Here is an 18,626-nt window from a genome sequence, read left to right as displayed (position 1 = left end):
TAGTTTGGTTGCAGTGTTAATTGTTAATGCATGTACTTTTAACAATTTTCTGAAGGTCGAAAGAATAAAGTTTGTTACTTGCCATATTGATTATAAGGGCAATTCGGGAAAGTTTTACTACAGGCTTTAAAGATGTAATCAATCTTTTTTTATCATTGTTTTCCACCAGACACACATTGCTGCAAACTCTCTCACTCTCTCGTTTCTATTTCACAGTGTGTGGTGTTTGCCATGACCTCAGGTCAGATGTGGAATCACATTCGTGGTCCTCCGTATGCCCACAAAAACCCCCAAAATGGACAGGTGGTAAGTGCTAACCTTCAACCTCACTTCCAGTGTCCATAGACCTCACTTTCTTTGTCTATCAACCCCACTTCCTGTGTCTATAGACCTCAATTCCTGTGTCTATAGACCTCACTTCCTTTGTCCATCAACTTCACTTCCTTTGTCCATCAACCTCACTTCCTTTGTCCATCAAACTCACTTTCTTTGTCCATCAACCCCTCTTCCTGTGTCTATAGACCTCACTTCCTTTATCCATCAACCTCAATCCCTGTGTCCATCAACCTCACTTCCTTTGTCCATCAACCTCACTTTCTTTGTCCATCAACCCCACTTCATCTGTCTATAGACCTCCCTTCCTTTGTCCATCAACCTAACTTCCTGTGTCCATCGACCTCACATCCTGTGTTCATAGATCTCACTTTCTGTGTGTAAGCTCAATACGCTCTATGCCGCTCTTTCAACGCGCTCTTACGTGGTAACCAAACAACGCAGTCCGAATCCCTCACTACTCGACACATTTTAGCACATGCTTATTCTGAGGCATCCTTGAGAAGAGTGGTTATGCATCCCCGCATTTCCTCTGTCATTAATCCCAGCGAATATTAAGTCTTACCAAAGGTGTAGCCCACATTCATAAGCAAAATGTTATACGCACGCCCCGAGTATAATTTGAAATATTTATGCGCAGAAGCAATCCAAAGCAGCTTTTCTCACATGTTGTTTTGCATTTATCTCTCTTTGGTTTCTAAGTGATCCCTCCAGTCAATAAAATCAGAACTCTCGAATGAATAAGGGCTTTTTAATTATTAAAACATAAATAAGGGGATCAGCTACTTACAGCGCATAATCCTTCCCAGTACAACTTCATCATCGTCCCTCATTAGGCTCAATGCAGGAAGTTCGAAGCCGTCTAATAGCCATCTGAGACGGAGGTGAACGAAATCGCTGATGACACGGAAAATTAAAGTCAGCGAGGTGAGGTTTTAACATCTAACCTGTGTAGTACTGAAGATATCATTAGGGCTGTTGTATATCGTACCTTTATTACACCTTAGCCTGGTGAGGAAATTTGCACGCTCAAAATGTGGGAGATTTTTGTCACGGAGTACTGCAAAAAATACAATAATGATTTTTTTGGACAGACGTCACAAAATTGCTGCTAGAAATGGCTTCAAGTTCAAATGTTTTGAGTTGTTGACTTTTATACCCTGTTGTCGTTTGCAACACGGCCTTGCATGGGATGTGACACACTTACCATCTCCAATTACCTTCCTCATTTTCTTATAAATAACTGTTGTCCAAAATAAAGCTTAAATCACCAACATACTTCCTTTACTGACACGAACCATCTGGTGTTTCAGCAAACACCATCAGAATGATGTTTCTAGAAAACTAGATCAGTTTTAGACTCCACCTGGACCTACAAGACTTTTATGGACTGTACTTTGGGCCCAGCTGCTCAGAGTTGCGTGGGGGAGCGGTTTGCATGTATGTGCACTGAATCTTTTAACCTCCAGAGCTCGTAGCCACAGGGTTAAGAAGAGGTGCAGAGCCAGCAAGACTACTGCAGTAAAACGTGTAGAAAAATAAAAAACACTGCGGCTATGAGTGGTTTTTGTATCCGTGTAGTTAAGATGTGAGAACTTGCTCATTAACAGAGTTTCAGTGCTAGAATCCAGTTTCATTTAAGCACAGGGAGACTTCACTTCAAAAGGTCCCTTATTTGTATATTTATGTTTGTACATCTTTGCCTTTCGAAACACTACAGGGACATTTGCTAAGAGCTAATTGCAGCCTGGCTTACTTAAAATCAAGCAAATCAGGAGATGAATTACTGATGCCATGATCAATAGAAACTCTTTGCATATATACAGTACTGCAAACTGTGGCAACATCTTCTAGATGCTTAAACGACCTTCCCAGAAACTAAAGTACCGTGGAGGTTTGAGGTACTTGTGAAAAATTGCTGTAAAATCTTTTTTCAGAAATAATCCCATCCATACTGTAGTTTTTTAACTGATGCATATATTTGGCATGACCATATTCAGCTGTTACACTTGCATACAGTTTTTAAGAGTTTTGCAGGTTATTTGTTTTTAGCATCTTGGAGATCTTGCAATAGTTCTTAAGAAAAAGGCTGTGTTCAGTTTTATTTTTTATCTTTGTAATTCTAGATGTCCAGACATCCAGTGTCGATGGTGAGATTAGATCCCTTTGTGAGACATATTGTCAAAAAAAATTTCCTCGCAAAAATGGTTGGACATCTATGTTACCAATAATAGATTTGTCTCTTACTCACATGTGGTTTTATACAGCCGCGGAAAAAAATGAAACAACCATTCCGAATGATTGTCTCAAATCAGCATTTTTAGATGTACCGTGGTCATTTAAGTGTTTATTGAATTTTAACAAAATCAAACCTCAGGAATGACAAAGTCATCCAACAGCAAATGTGAAAGACTGACAGAAGAAGACACAAGACACGGGAAAACTGTGATAAAATTCGAGATGATCACATTTTTTCGAACTTTTCCTAAATGCATGTACAGATATTACTGTTGTTTTGCCCAAAAGTGAATCTGAACTTGTTTTTTTTGACAGTATCTGAGGTCTGAAAAAACACAGAGCATCTTTTCTGTTATTTTCACTTGTTTTTGCAAATAAATGCAAATATAAAAAAATATTTTATTTGAAATTTGGGTGAAATATTGTAAGTACTTCACATAATAAAACAAATATGATCACTTGACGTAAACACATACCTATAAATAGTACATTTTAAAATCAGAAGAATGGTCTCTGAAATAGTCTTTCCACTGCTGTATATTCACCCAACAGCTCACTTTACAAGTGCCTTTACATTAGTTCCTTGATTTGGAGATACAATCCTACGCATGTATACTCTGTTCCGAAATGTAAAATAAGCTTCTATAAATAAAACATGGAAGCCCCCCAAATGTGTGTCTTGCCAGCTCAAACAAAACAAACATCGTAGAAAACAAACAAGCCGAAAACCATCCCCGAACGACAATTAAGACGAAGCCGGAAAGGCTAATGTACTATAAATTGTTAAAAAGGCTCATCGCTTGTCTCGTTTGTTGTACAGGGTAGGATGGTAAAAATGGTTCATTTATTTGGACGATGTGATGCTGAGGGTGAGCGGGGGATTGTTGATTCTTATAATCTGTTTTATTGTCTTATGACTCCAGTTCTGAATCCTCACAATCGGAGAATGTAGCCTGAAGACAGCCTTTATGAAATATTCAAGCCTGAACGTTGATCCATAGCCGTAAACACGCCGCTACAAAGCCATGAATTTCCGACTCCAGGCTAAGGACATCTGCGGCTTAAAACACTGAGAGTTCAGTCTAGAGTATTTCTTGATCTACTGTTCTCTGCCCTTAGTTAGACCTGAAGGGAACACTTTTATAACCAATGATTACAGTGTCGATGCTGTACGATATATGATTATGTATGGATCATATATCTATATTTGTTACCCTTTTGCCTTTGTTTAATATCCATTAATATAGATTTACTGTATGTATTTGTCCAATCTGAAGACTCATTTTAACCAAAAGGCATAGTGGAAAAGTTAGTTCAAAATACAGTTAAATATCTCACCTTGTCTGTGAAATTACAGCTAAAGTCATAAAGTCCTACTTAATGTAAAAATAGAACCTTGATTTATTTAATATCGTTGGAGTTGAAGCCATATTGAGTTTGATCAAGTTTAGGAATCAAACTTTCAGTGTTTTTTGTGCAAATAACACAATTTTTAGTATTTAAAACAGTCTGTATCTATAAATATATCATTTAATTCATTTAAACAACTTTAGTCCAGATAGGGTCAAAAATAAGCATTTATTCCAAATATTGAACACAAATATTTAATTGTACTAATAAAAACAATATAGAAACAAAATATATTTTGACGTAAGAATTTTAACCAACCACTTGAGTCACTTGGATGAAATAATTTTCTTGATCCTAAAAACCCTTTGATCTGAAGACAAATGTATAGATTTTTTTAAATCAGTTAAATGGATGTTTAATCTGGTTAAAGGAGTACATTTTTGTACTTTGAAAATGCTAAAATATAGCACAGTTTTGGGTTTGGATTCATGTAATTCCCATATTAACATGTGTTTTGACGTTTTTAAAAGTTTACTAGTACTTTCTAAATGTGAAAACTGAGTAGGTGAGCCTGAACTTTTTAAATAGTAGTGTGTATATATTGCCCAGCCCTAGATGTCAATTCTATCTTATAATTAAAACTTATCCTTTGGGATATTTTTCATTAGGCCTAATGTATAAGCAATACAGTGAAACATTAGGAATATTCATTTAAACTAACTGGCAGTATTATTTGATCCCCTGCTGATTTTGTAAGTTTGCCTGCTTACAAAGAAATAAAGTGTCTATCAGTTAAAATAAACCTACCATTAAAATGATAGAGACAGAATATCCCCCAAAAATCTGGGGGAAAATGTTATATAAAGGTTATAAATTAATTTGTATTTCATTCAGTGAAATAAGTATTTGATCCCAGAGCAAGACATAACTTTGTACATGGTAGAGAAACCCTTGTTGGAAAGCACTGAGGTAAAACATTTCTGCTAGTTGGTCATCAGGTTTGCACATGTGTCGGGTACATTTGAGTCCACTCCTCTGTAAATCTTCAAGGTTTCTTGGCTGTCGCTCAACAAATTGGAGTTTTAGCCTTTCTATAAGACTAGGGTCTGGAGACTGGCTAGGACTTTTAATTTGCTTCTCCTTTAGTCTCTCTCTGGTTGTATTGGCAATATGTTTTGTGTCTTTGTCATGTTAAAGGCACATCCACAACCCATCTTCATTGATCTAGTTAAGGGGATGAGGTTCTTGTCCAAGATTTTACGGTGCATGGCCCGTCCCTCAGCTCCTCAATGTGTTGAAGTCATCCTGTACCCGTATCAGAAAAAAGCCCCGAAGCATAATGTTTCCATCACTGTGCTTCTCTGTAGGGATGGTGTTCTTGGGGTCATAGTCAACATTTCTCTCCCATTAAAAACAGGAGTCAATTTCACGACACAGCACTGCTTTAAAATGTACTCATTCCACAAATCCAGTGTCGACCTGTGCCATGTTTTTCACACATGAGCTGGAACGTCTTTAAAATTCAACTTTTACCCTGCATTCCTTATGTCGGAATCCGAAGGAAAGTTATGCAGCGATTGTATTCTTCCACAACTAGGGGTGGCACAATACTTGGCTATCTTTAAAGGCATGTTTGTTTATTGCTTGCTCGCTCTATCTAGTTCCGCGTCACAACAGAATTGTCATGCGCGAACCAGTGTGCGGGGCTAGAGAAGTAGTTGTCGATATTTTTCTATGGAGACGGTGTTCAACCTATCAATGTTGTCATAGATGGGTGTATTCCAGAACCTGGTGTTCGCTGGGCCTGGTGTCAATAACAGATGTAATCTCAGTAACAAGGTAGTTTTCAGTTCTAATGCCTTGGCCACACATATTCCGTGTGCAGTGCGTCGTACAAATATCCTACAGTGTTTATATTTTATGGGGAAGCTGCACACAGATAATGACAATCACATGACAAGCAAGTGGTAATATGATCCATGTTGACTTCTGCACTGATTCATAAAGAGAAGTTAACCCAAAGTCTGCACCTTGTTCTTCTCCGCAACCTTCTTACCAACAGAAAAACGCGATAGCCTTTCTTTTATCAACAACTCGCACTAAACAAAAGAAAGAATCACAATGACGAAAATAGCGTTAAACCTTTAAACCTTTTATTTTTCGAATAATCTTCCAAACATTGGGAAGTAACTTAACCATTGTTGACTGAATCACTCCGTAGACGCGGTCCGCTTGCACGCAAACGTAATGTATTATGTGTGGAAACACAATGGCGTATGACGGATCTGTACTGCATACGTGTTGCTCTACGCACCGCAAACGTACTGCAGACGGATTATGTGTGGCCCAGGCGTAACACGTGATGTTCGCGTGAATACGATTCCCTCTTATATAACAAAAGCTTGGGTTAAAATTGTGATTTTAATGAATTCCTCCTTTAAATGAACCTACCATAAAAATTATAGACCCTTCATTTCTTTTGAAACAGACAAACTTACAAAATCAGAAGGGCATCAAATAATTATTTTCCTCTCAAAGTGATTTGTAATACACTTGTAGTGGAGTAGGCGGGGCGAGACAGTGGTTCGAGACCGGTGAGTAATTGTTAATGAGCGCCAGCTGTGCGCGCAACGGTCTCGTATCACGTAGGAGATCGGAGCATAAGAGAACGAGCGACCGGTCCGTCGATGAGAGAGGACCGTGCCCGAACATGTTTATGTTTTATTCGCCGGATGTCGACCGTGAGGGACAGCCAGCTGTCTTTTTACTTTTAATTTTATGTGATTAAATGTTTAAATGTTTGCCGGTTCCCGACTCCTTCATTCCTTTTATGTTGAACTTTTCTACAACACTTACATCCTACGAATCAATTAGGTTACTGTCTTTTTTGGAAGTTTTTGGAATCACAGGACTTCCAGAACCCACAACCCAAAGGCAATTTATATGATATAATCCCTAATCTGATATTTTAAGCAACTCTGTCAGGCCACACATACAATTAGTTATCACTGAGGAAAACATTCTTCTTCGCTAAAAGGCCTCAGCCGTACTCAAAACTATAGCATGTTGCTGAGATAGATTTTCGGTCATCATTTATGGTTGTGCACCGAAGTGTGAAATTAAAAAAAAAGGTGGAAATAGGTTGTGCGAGAGACAGTGGTTGGGGAAAAAACATTACCCTGATTTTCTAAACTAAACGCTACATTTGCATGAAATTATATTTCTCTAGTCAGACTGTGAAAGTGCCATTTTCACATTTTCGCCGGCTTCATCCTGCAGCCCAGAGCAAAAGCCATTTAGAAAGTTGAAGGTTGTTTTGATAATGAAAGTGCCCGGCTGCTTACTGACGAAATGGCGAGGCAATGTGAGGTGAAGCTACACATCTACTTGTGCTTCACACCTTAGGACAGATCACACACACACATAAACACCTCGCTGTGTTTATACTCTGGATGAACATACTCCAGGCCAAAAACGCTAAACAATTCTCAACATTTTCTCTGGCTTTTATGTCGTGCTATGAAGCTATTAATTTCTTCTCCTTTTTGGCTCCTGGCTACATGGCCATTCTAATAATTTCCTAAAAAAGCAACTGCAGTCCAGGTGAAAAGGATTGAGGGTTATTTGTTGCGAGATAAATGTTCCTTCTGAAATTGTGCCTGTGCGACTGTGTGTCCAAGAACCATGAAGCCACGGCACGAAATGGATTGCGTTCCAATTGCAAATAGAAACTAGAAAGCATAGAAATTTATGGATATCATTTATCCAGATAGAGTAGCCATCGACGTCCAAACCTAGAAATGTGTTTGGGTAAAATAAAGGCCTAGCAAATGATTAGCTCAATGTTGCTGCATTAAGGCCTGTTCATTACTTCACAACAGCCACCGAGTGGTCTATTGAAACATTTCTCTTTTAAAGTGTAGTTTCTCCATCGTGAACTTAAAAGCCATTGATGATCTTGCGCTGTTTTATGAAATGAAAAGAATAATTCATTCAAAAGTGAAAATTATGCCATCACTTACTCATCGTTTTGTTGTTTCCAACCAGTGATGGCTTTCTTCCTAAATTACGTTCTTCCATGGAGCACAAAAGGAAAAATAAAGTTTGTGCTTTAAATTACAGAAGTAATTCAAAAGACACAATAGTGGTAACCTATAGGATACTGTACTGTAGAAAAGATCAAAATTTAAGTCATTGTTCATTAATAATACTTATATTAAGTGAGCTGTTAAAGGTTGCAATAATTGTGTCGGTGAACCAGATATGATTTGTAATTTGACAGTGTTTTGAGTCATTAAAAAAAAATTTCATAAAAAATTTAAGTAAATAATCAAATTTAAATGAACACTGAACAAATTGTTAAGGCAACTTAAATAATGAAGCAACCTATCACAAGCACTTTTTGGAGTTGATCTTAGCTTAAAAGATTATGTTACAATTGAACGTCCTCACAACATCATTACGTTTATATAATAACAGATTTTTTTCATGAACATACACTGGGCAGATAGATTGATTATGAAAAAACCCTAAAAAGACGACAACGAAAGCCAGCATATAATGCTTTCCTGTAGCTCAGTGGTTAGAGCATACAACGCAAGGTTGTGGGTTCGATCCCAGGGGATTGCAAATACCTATGTAAAATGTATAGGATAAAGCAATGTAAGTCGCTTTGGATAAAAGCGTCTGCCAAATGCCTAAATGTGAAAATGTGAATGCTGGAAAATATGCAACTTGGCGCAATGCATGCTTGGAATTTTTAACTCCTTTCTAAAATAACTTCAAATTGATTGTTTAGAGTATGCCGTTTGTCAAGTTGGGAACACTTATTTTGACATATTTTATATCTAACAAAAGAATCTCTGTAGGCATCATGTTTAGACTAATCTTATTCAGTATACCCCTGCCGCTAAATTTTTTTAAAATGCTTCATTACTTTTGTTGGGGAAATAGTTCGATTTTATACTGTGAACTATATCACTATTTGTTTGGCTTCAGACACTTGGAATATATCAGACAGACTTGTATGGACTAATCACTACTTCAATAAATATGTTTGTTGTTGAATGCGTTTTAATGTTTGGCTGAACAGCCTTTTAAATCATCTTAAGAGTTTGTGTCTTAAACTTTCTTTGTGGACTTTAATGTGCAAGTTTATCCAGTGTTTTTCAAAGTCACCTCGACTGGCCGCTTCTCTGGCCGCATTATCCTTGCTTCGCTTCACCATTTTCATTTCATTCCCCACAATTCCTTAATGAACTCTCTCAGCCTCTTTGAATTTACCACCTCTTAGGGCCAGCGAGAGGTAAATCATCCGTTCTTCCCTTCCAACCGCGTTGTCACTTTTATTGTATCTCCGCAAATTTTTCGGCTTTGAGCTTGGATGCAGCTTTGCTGGGGAGTCTTTATTAACTGAATTGAACTGTGAACTGAAGCATTAAATAAATGTTGCACTTGAGGCAAAGATTTTTCAAGATCTCATCCCGACTCGTATTTATTTCTCTGCGACGATGCCGAGGGAGTGTAGCAATAAAAATGAATCTGTAGTAGAGCAAATGGGAGCTTTAATTACAGCCGAAACAAGAGACCTGCGGAGGAATATAGCGAATGAAAAAATAAACAAGAGAAGCAAAGGCTGATTAACTGCGAATTAATCACATTGATGCAAATCTTCCATTTTGCAACCAGGACCTTCTGGCTAAAGAAGTTTTTATGGTTTAGTTTTCACAATGGCTGTCAATTTATGAGTAACGATAAATGGTGCACAAACAACCAGAAAATACTCGTAATAAAAGTACATTTTCATTCTGAATGAGCGACCTCGTGTGTTATCCTTCATGGACCTCATTGTTAAATCTGTCGGCATCAACTCGACCTGTCAGTCAAATTCAGATTAAAAGCCTTGAAACTGTTTGCCACTGTGACCTCTAGCTGGTCAGTTTCATACAAACATTTCTTTATATATATAGAATTTTATGGTGTGTGGCTTGGTCGATTTCTATCCGGTGCAGTGTGGTCGATACGTAATTGTATTTATAGTACATTTTAGAAGGTATTATAAGGACATGAAAGACATTTATGCCTGTGTTTGTTAGAAATGTTTTACCTTCCTTATTCATAGTTGCATTGAAAGTCAAAAGTCAAATAATTGTAAAAATGCCTTCTATATTAGGGGGATGCAGGTGTCTCAATAGGTCTGAGCACCCACTGGCTCATCCTGTATGATGAAATCTTCACCCACTGTGTCTGTCTACGAGACGCCGTCGCCGTCTTCCGTGCAGACTCTTTCCTGAGCTTGTTAGGCTCTACACTGTGACGCTGAAGGCTTGCCGTCGGCTGCTGGAGTTTTGCTGCGCTCTGTCCGTAAGCTTGAGAATTCTTTTGACAGGCCTGAAAACTCTTTCACTAACTTGTGATGGCAGGCTTATTTTACACACTCTGAAAGGCTGTTTGCCCTGCCACGTTCAACTGGCATTAAGAGGGTGGAGAAAGATCGTCCGTGTTTGTTTACGGGCATTGGAATATCCTGATTATATGGTTTTTGTTTATGTAAACATCAGCATGTGTTGGAGGACATGTTCGGGTTCCGCCGGCAATGGTTGCATTTTGCTGAAGGGAAAGTATAAGGTGTATGTGTCATGTATGTATTTTTTTGTCCTAAACGTATAACTGGGCAATTCCATGCAAATGCTAACTTTTAAGACGTCAGTATTTGGTGGTTTTCATTTTAAGAGCATTGTGTGTGTTTTTAAAGGATAGTTCTCCATAGTCAGTTAAGTGAATTTTCACATCCATCCACATAAATGGGAACATTTAAATGATATAACTATTTTGTGCGCTAGGAAGAGCCAATTCTTCTCCTTTTGTTCGGTATTACTGCTTCCGGTTTGCACATTTTAATTCGTTGGGTATTTCTGCTTCTGGTTCTACACATTTTAATGGACAGAAATCCTACGAAGTATGTTGTCTTTTAAAAAACATGCATCCATTTTTTTTCACATCCATAACTCATAAATTTTCCCTTTATTAAAATCGAAAACAAATGCATGGACTGATATTTTAACATATCATCAATGGTTTAAAAATAATATTAAATACATGTTCTGAGAATTTGTATTTGAGGTTTTGACTCCAAATGTCAAATCCATAACACTGGAACTGCCCAGCCTGTCAAGTTTATAAATTGCTGTCGTTTATATAATGTAATTTTTTATCTAAAAAATGTAATTACATTTCAGTGATATTTGATATCATTATTTTGATTAAAAAAAATCACACCAATACTAAATAGATGTAATTAAATCAAATTGAAAAAAAAGTATGGCGTTGATGTGTGCCTTTATCTTTTTTATATTATGATTAGGAAATAGAACAAAATAATAGAATCAAAATGAATCCTGATTTTAATCCCAATCAATTTATTTTCAGAGCTAATATTTACTTACTCTTAATAATGACCGGTTCATTCCCTTCATAGCGTGAGGCTGGTTCTCTGGCTGTCATACAGGCTACATCCAAGTACCTCTCAAAGCAGCCTGTTGATGAGCTTGCGCTCTAGACAAATTGATCTGAATAAAAACCACTCCACCCCTAAACAAGCTCTTTTTTCAGGGGAGAATTGTCTACCATTCAGAAACCTCTGACTGAAACACAATCTATACAACAGACGGTACAGTACGGCATGTACTCTAGATTTGGAAGCCACCTAGAGCACAGTGTTCTCTCAAGCCTGTTCTCATATTTTAAGACCCATGACTAACTGAACCCTACAGAGTAGCTGTCACCACATTAAAGCGATAGTTCACCTAAAAATTAAACTTTACTCTTTGTTTACCAAGCTGTGTGACCATACTTTTTTCAGAATGCAAAACCAGACATGTGAGAAAAAAAAGTTTTGTAAGCCGTGTGAAATCAGACTTGAATACCATAAAATATCATTAGTTATGACATAATGACATGAGTCAGTGACTTGATGTTATTAAAGTGATATTTCACCCCAAAATTAAAATTCTTTCTTCGTTTACTTGCCTTCTTGTCATTGGAAACCTTTATGGCTTTCATTCTTCTGCAAAACACAAAATAATTTGGGAATTTTGGGAACCAAACAACATTGTTTGTCTTCCATTGTATACATTAGACACTAAAACCACCGGGACATTTCTCACAATATTTTCTTTTGTGACAGAATTTTATCTTGGAGTGAACTATCCCACCTATCAACTGCCATATTAGATACAAAGTTACTTTAGCGTCCTTTTAAACTTGAAGCAATGGGCACTGTTCACTGTCATCATGTAAGAGACTTTTTATGACCTTTTTTAATAGAACAACACTAGACTAAATAATGACAGGTTTTTCTTTTTTTGCTGAACTGTTCCTTTAAATCCACCATCAATATTTTATTATACACTCAAGCCCACTCCTTTAAAACACACTTATCTTTAAACCAGGCCAGGACTCATTTGAAGGAGTAACAGGCCTGAAGGGAACAAAAGCCACAATGATGCCAACACTGAGCCACTGCGCGTGTCAGCGCATCACCAACGCTTGAGTGAGTAGAGACGTAATGCTCGATGACAGTGTAGGGGGAATGAAAGGTTGCTCCCACACAGAGTAAACATTCAATCTGCCTGGGGAAACCGCAAAGTTCCTCAAAAGCCTGCAAGACTCATTGATGCAGTTGTCTCTTAAAGGGGTAGTACACCAAATATTCAAATCCTGTTACTTTTTACCATAGTTCCAAACCTGTATGACATGTGACTCAGACTTGCAAAAATGAATAACGTTGGTTGTTACTTACGTCCCATAACATATTTGATTTGAGAACTGCATAATGATTAAAGACTTCAATTTTGGTCGGTCCATGAGTCATAAGGTTTTTTTTTATTGGATTTTTACGTGAATTTTTGGTTTCTTTTTGGAGTTTAACATTCTTTGGTCACTCTAAATTTGTATGGGGTGCATAATGATAATTCAAAAATCTTCTTTTGCGATTCACTGAAAATACAACAACAGGGTGAGCGGGATGATGACATGACAGATGTGGGACAATAATAACTTGTTTCATTTTAGCAGGAAGTATTCTTTTAAAAAGCCATCTTTTAAATCCATTTTCAGTTGTTTGTTTGCTTCGGTCGAAATTCTGAAAGGCCATTGCACTTTTGAGTGAGTACTTGAGTTGTTGGCACAGTTTCACCACTGGTACTAAACTGATGATGCACGAAATGTCTAAAAGAGTACCTGACCTTTTCGGGGGCTATTTAGCACTCAAAACACACACAATTGTTACACGGACTCGAGCGCCTACGCGATTAAAGTTGCATAATAATGACATTGCTATTTATTACAATACATTTCCATGCTTTCATTAAGAAACCCATTTAATTTGCTGTGTTTTTTTTTTGTTCGAGCTCATTGGCATCATTAAAAATAGACTGAAAATTAATAGCTTCTTTGAGAATTTTGCTGAACTCCCTCCTTAAGCGGTGATGTATAATTAATATCCCAAACCCTCCAACCTCGTTCTCTCACCTACTATATGATATATCTCTTTCTCTCTTCGTCTTTTTCTGCTTTGTTGACTTCTCATTTATCTCTATCACTGACTCATTCATTTGACCTTCAATAGAGAAGCTTTAACAACATTGAGAAAAATCAGGAACAGAATGATTTGCAAAGGTTACTACATCAAAACCATTTGCCCAATGTATGTTTACGGAAAGATAATTTGTCTTCTGCGGCTAGAAATGGCGTATTATCCATCAGGAGAATTTGAGTTGTCTATTTAGGCGGCCATTACGGAATTTATGTGAGAAATGTAAAGGTTTAAACAGCAGGGCTTTTTCCAAAACACACGGCAATTGTGTGTGTCATTAATTTTCTTGGGAGACTAGAAACAGAAATCTCATACATATTTACTCCGGTAGAATGAACCCTGTGATGCCATTTAATGTCATGGAGACATGCCTTGAGATCTCATTTGCACATTGAAACATTTGTTTATTTATATTAAAGAGGTGATATGGAACGAATGTGTTTTTCTGTGTCTTTGGTGTGTTATAAGGTATTAGACACGTAAAATTGCAAAAATTAAAGTGTCGGAACAAAAGATCCAGTCTATATAAAAGTGAATGCTCACCCAGACCTGCCTGAAACGCCTTGTGTAACCACACCCCCTCAAATCTACGTCAGTTCGTGGTATGATTTGACTAAGATCGCCCATATATATACGCAAGTAAGGTGGGTTTACCTGTCGGTACAATTGCTTTGGAACCTGATGTTCCAAATATGATAAGAGGCGTTACATTTTTGTCACAGGCTTGCAGTATTCGACCAATCACTACGCACTGGTAAACTGGCCAATCAGAGCACACCTTGCTTTTCAGAGCGATGAGCTTTTTAAAAAAATCTACGCGTTTCAAATAGGCGGGGCGAAGAGAACTTAGAAACAAGCGCGGTGTGTGGAAAAAACAGCGTTTTTGAACCTTAAATCGTGTATACACTTTTCAATACATCTAAAAAAAACAATAACATTTGTTTTAGCCGTGTCGTATGACCCCTTTAAAAGTCCTTCCCTAATATGTCCAAATCGTTCCCAGTGCAGTATTTTCTTTAAAGGTCCAGTGTTTTGTTTTTTTGGTTGATTTATTGACATACATGCAGTATAATAAACATAACAATGTTTTCAGAGATTTATAAAGACCTTACATAAGTAATAGAAAATACTAATTCTAAGTAATAAAAACATCTATCTACATACACCGCGGGCCCCCCTGCATGGAATTCCCCATGTTGATTCTACAGTAGCCCTAAACGGACAAACTTGAAGTTTCATAAATACGTTACCTCCATCGGAGAAGCGAAAACGGGACGACATCTTAGTGCTGTGTTTGCCAACGTAGTGCTCCGAATGGGAGGGGTGGAGTGAGCTGGTGGTTGCAATTCACAACCTTAACATTAGATGCTGCCAAATTTCACACACTGGACCTTTAAAGAATATTATTTTGTTGTAATGTAAATTATAATCATTTTAAACTTGTATTATTGTTATTATTTACTATTATTATTATTATTTTTATGAAAGTCGACATTTTTCAGATTGTCTCCAATATTGAACTTGTTCCAAAACATTGCCTACAGTATTTAAAGTCAAGCTCAGACTTACAGTACTCTCAGTACTTTACAGTACTTTCTTTAACAAAACAATTGTTAAAGAAAAGAGACACTTTAAACTCTCTGAACGTTATGAATTTGATTGTGTGTTTTATTCCTCACTTCTCTTAATTAGAACTGCAAGCCGTAACTATTCCTCGTCTGAGTAAAGGAAACATAACACTCAATTCATCAGATCAATCGGCAGCGTGCGAAGAGTATTAAGGTATTTGTCATTGCGACTAGTGCACGGCTGCAATTTGGATTAATGTCATCGCGCTAATGTGCTATGCATGTTCTTCTGGCTTTTTGAGTAAGAGCTTTGCATTGTTTTACAGATTGAAAGCAGCATTAAAATAAGCCATTCAAGTGGAAAATGAAGGGCATAAAAAAGCAAAAAATAAGCATGCCGATGAATTAATATGTAATGTTGTTTATTGGAAACTTGGGACGTGGGGAAATGTTATTATGTTGCTAAACATAAGAATTCGATCTCTTGTGCTGTAACACGTCTTTAATATTGTTCGAGGTGGATAAACAGCTTTTCACTGAGACAACTTTAAAGCATTTTTGAAGTGGCCTCTAAAATCATGAAGGTTTGCAGTCAGAATTTTTAATGATTGTCGTGTTACTGTAACCGGGGTCGTGGATTCATTTTTGGTAATACATAAACAGTGCTTTAAATGTATAAATTGTAGAGCTAGTTCACTTGAACAAAAGCGTCTGCCAAATGCATGCCTGTAAATGTTTGAAGATGCATTTAGTGATTTACCGTTTATGTGAAATTTAAAACCTTACATATAATTTGTTCCTGTAGAGCATCAGACTATAAACATCACAGTCATGGATTTATTCCTTCAAATCTGATATCATACTCCACTGCGCTTGTACCATGGAAACATAATGTAGTCTAATTATGCATAATTTGATGATTCAGTTGTGTTTTATGTGGAACATAAATGTTGCTGTTCTGCAGAATGTTGACCACATGGCTGCCTATTTATAGTTGGTTTTTATTTAAAAAACACATAAGCAAATAACAAGTTAAAATAATTTTAGTCCGTAAACAAACAAAGCCCACAAACACGTTCTGGGAATTCCAGCTCTCCAAGAAAGGTAAAGGACAATGTTGTCAGCTGTTTTTATTCTGTCATGCTTTTAACCGCGAAAGTACAGCAGCTGATTCATTCTCCCAAGGCAATACAGTCTGCCGATCTCTTGAGGAAATTAGTGGCATTGTTAAGAACCCAGTACACCATTAAACCATTACTGAAGCGTCCCCAGACATTTCTGACTAAATCTATTTCTTGAATCCAATTCTAAACGTTCTGTAATAACCCAATGAAACAATTTACACAGAGGGGATCTCTCACATTCTTTCAGACGTGTTGGCTAAATCTGGCGTAATCTCCCGTTGGCGACACCCATTTTGGTATTTGTTCAGTTTTTAAACAATTGTGGGCACACTATGTCCCTTTTAATAAAAAGAAATATGCAAAAGTTTTTTTGGTGATTTCCTGTTTTGGCAGTAGTGGAAGAAAAAAAATTGAGCCAGTATAAAAGCTAGTAAGTGACTGGAAAGTAGATGTTTTTTGGAGGATCTTTCGACAGAAATGCAATATGATATACATAACTAGGTCTTTAGAGGTGTATAAAGACCTTACATAATGAAGCGTTATGTTTTTATTACCGCTCAGAATGAGGCCAAAAATGCATCAAAATGTATTTTAAAATACCAAATACCTTAATTTTATGTGTATCAAAATAAACTATAACATACAGAAACCACACCACGTATCAAAATAAACTACAGTATATTTGTATTTTAAAAATACTAAAAAACACTTTTACCAGAGAGCATGATAATCAATCTGCCTATTTGATCTATCCCTTCACAATTACACTGACTCAGCTGATTAAGTTAACAATGTTTGGTAGCAAAAGCTTTTATCTGATGCAATAAATCTGACATGCGACCAGCAAACAGATCAAATATTTGCATATCCCTGTGATCTCCTAGATAAAGCACACTGTGTTTACACCGGACGTGACACGACATGATAAAAGACAATAGAACACTCTAGCATCCATTTGATTTTCGATTTTGTCGATAAACCCATTAAGAAAAAGCCGTCGTGTCTGTCGCTTTCTGTGTAGACACGGGGTCAGTTTTGAAGTAACCCACAGTTTAATGATCAACAGTTTGCGAATGACTCATAATTGTATCATAATTGAGTTTTTGGGTGCTTTTTCTAACGAAGGGCCTACGTTGCATCAGCAACACTGACTCAATGACAAACAAATCATACATAAGATGACAACTGATGGCACCTGTATTCATAGCAACTAGTTTCTAACTAATGTATCATCTGATTTTTAAACATTAATATAATAATATATCATGTGTCCGGCATTTGTTCTTGTAATGTTATGCAAAATCATGATCCTACTATGAGGGTACAAGATTTTATTAAAAAAACATTTTAGCATTTCAACAATAATTAAATGATCCATATGTTTTGTAGCCGTATGTTTAAGCCAAATATGTTTAAATGTAGCCAGAAACATATAAAAAAAGTAGCAACATAACTTGTCAACTTGACGAAGTCTAACAAAAACAATTGAACTGAGACCACAGGTCTCATTAGCTACTGAGGCTTTTCAACACAACACATCATGTATATTGGCATACTATAGGCCTAGGCTACTAAAACAAACAAAAACTTAACATGAACTGTTAAAAATTATAGCAATCTATGCAATCGATGATGGAAATCTGCCAGCCTGCATGTTTCTTACGTTGACCACCTTTCTTCCATATGGATCTGTTTTCAAGTCTGGGCAAACTTCTGAGTAGGCACCAATCAGAGGCTGTATTTTTATGACATCATGTAGACTTCTGTATTACATGTAGACAAAGTATTTTGCAGTATTTTAAAGCCACAAAATCAATCAAAAGTCAAATAAATATTTTGATAAAAAAAACATATTAATTTGTTACAAAAGCTCATCAACCCTATTATATACAATTTACAAAATACTATTTTGTATTTAAAATACATGTATTATAAACACTGCCCATCCCTGAACGCGGGTCCCCTTGCATGGAATTTGTCATGTTGATTCTACATTAGACAAGACAAACTGCTCTACAGAGTGCATTTCATAAATATTAGGGATGCCACAATTCTCAATATAATATTGAACCGTTCGGTACCATTTGTCAGATCAAGAATGTAGTACACTACATACGAAAGCAGCATGTTCGTGTTTTCTCATCCAGCAAACGCGTCTACAGCTCCATGCCAAAGTCCGTTTAACGAAAGTCATGCCACTCCAGTGGCCTTACGGACAGCTGTTTACGTCATAGCAGCATTGTACAGTTCAGGTCATCATTGAGAAGTTTACACACACATAACCTGGTCGCATTTCTACGATTCACTGTTTACGTTCACTTTCCAAGTCCATCTCGCACACACCAGTGTCGTGGAGCTTCCAAATTATACTCAATTGCGGATATGCATGAACGGATGAGCTCGACACATACGTAGAAT

General features: G+C 36.9%; 1 protein-coding gene across 1 annotated transcript in view; it reads left to right on the top strand.

Annotated features, from left to right (window-relative positions):
• Positions 1-18,626, top strand: part of LOC130407704 (tumor suppressor candidate 3) — a 70,431-nt gene that overhangs the window by 35,267 nt on the left and 16,538 nt on the right. The window contains exon 6 of the mRNA XM_056730866.1: positions 217-306. Coding sequence (XP_056586844.1) covers positions 217-306 — 90 coding nt within the window. The remainder of the gene's footprint in view (positions 1-216; positions 307-18,626) is intronic.

Source organism: Triplophysa dalaica, chromosome 2 (genome assembly GCF_015846415.1).
Source record: "Triplophysa dalaica isolate WHDGS20190420 chromosome 2, ASM1584641v1, whole genome shotgun sequence".
Taxonomy (NCBI): Eukaryota; Metazoa; Chordata; class Actinopteri; order Cypriniformes; family Nemacheilidae; genus Triplophysa; species Triplophysa dalaica.
Note: the sequence above shows the minus strand (reverse complement) of the source record. Positions and strands in the feature narration are given on the sequence as shown.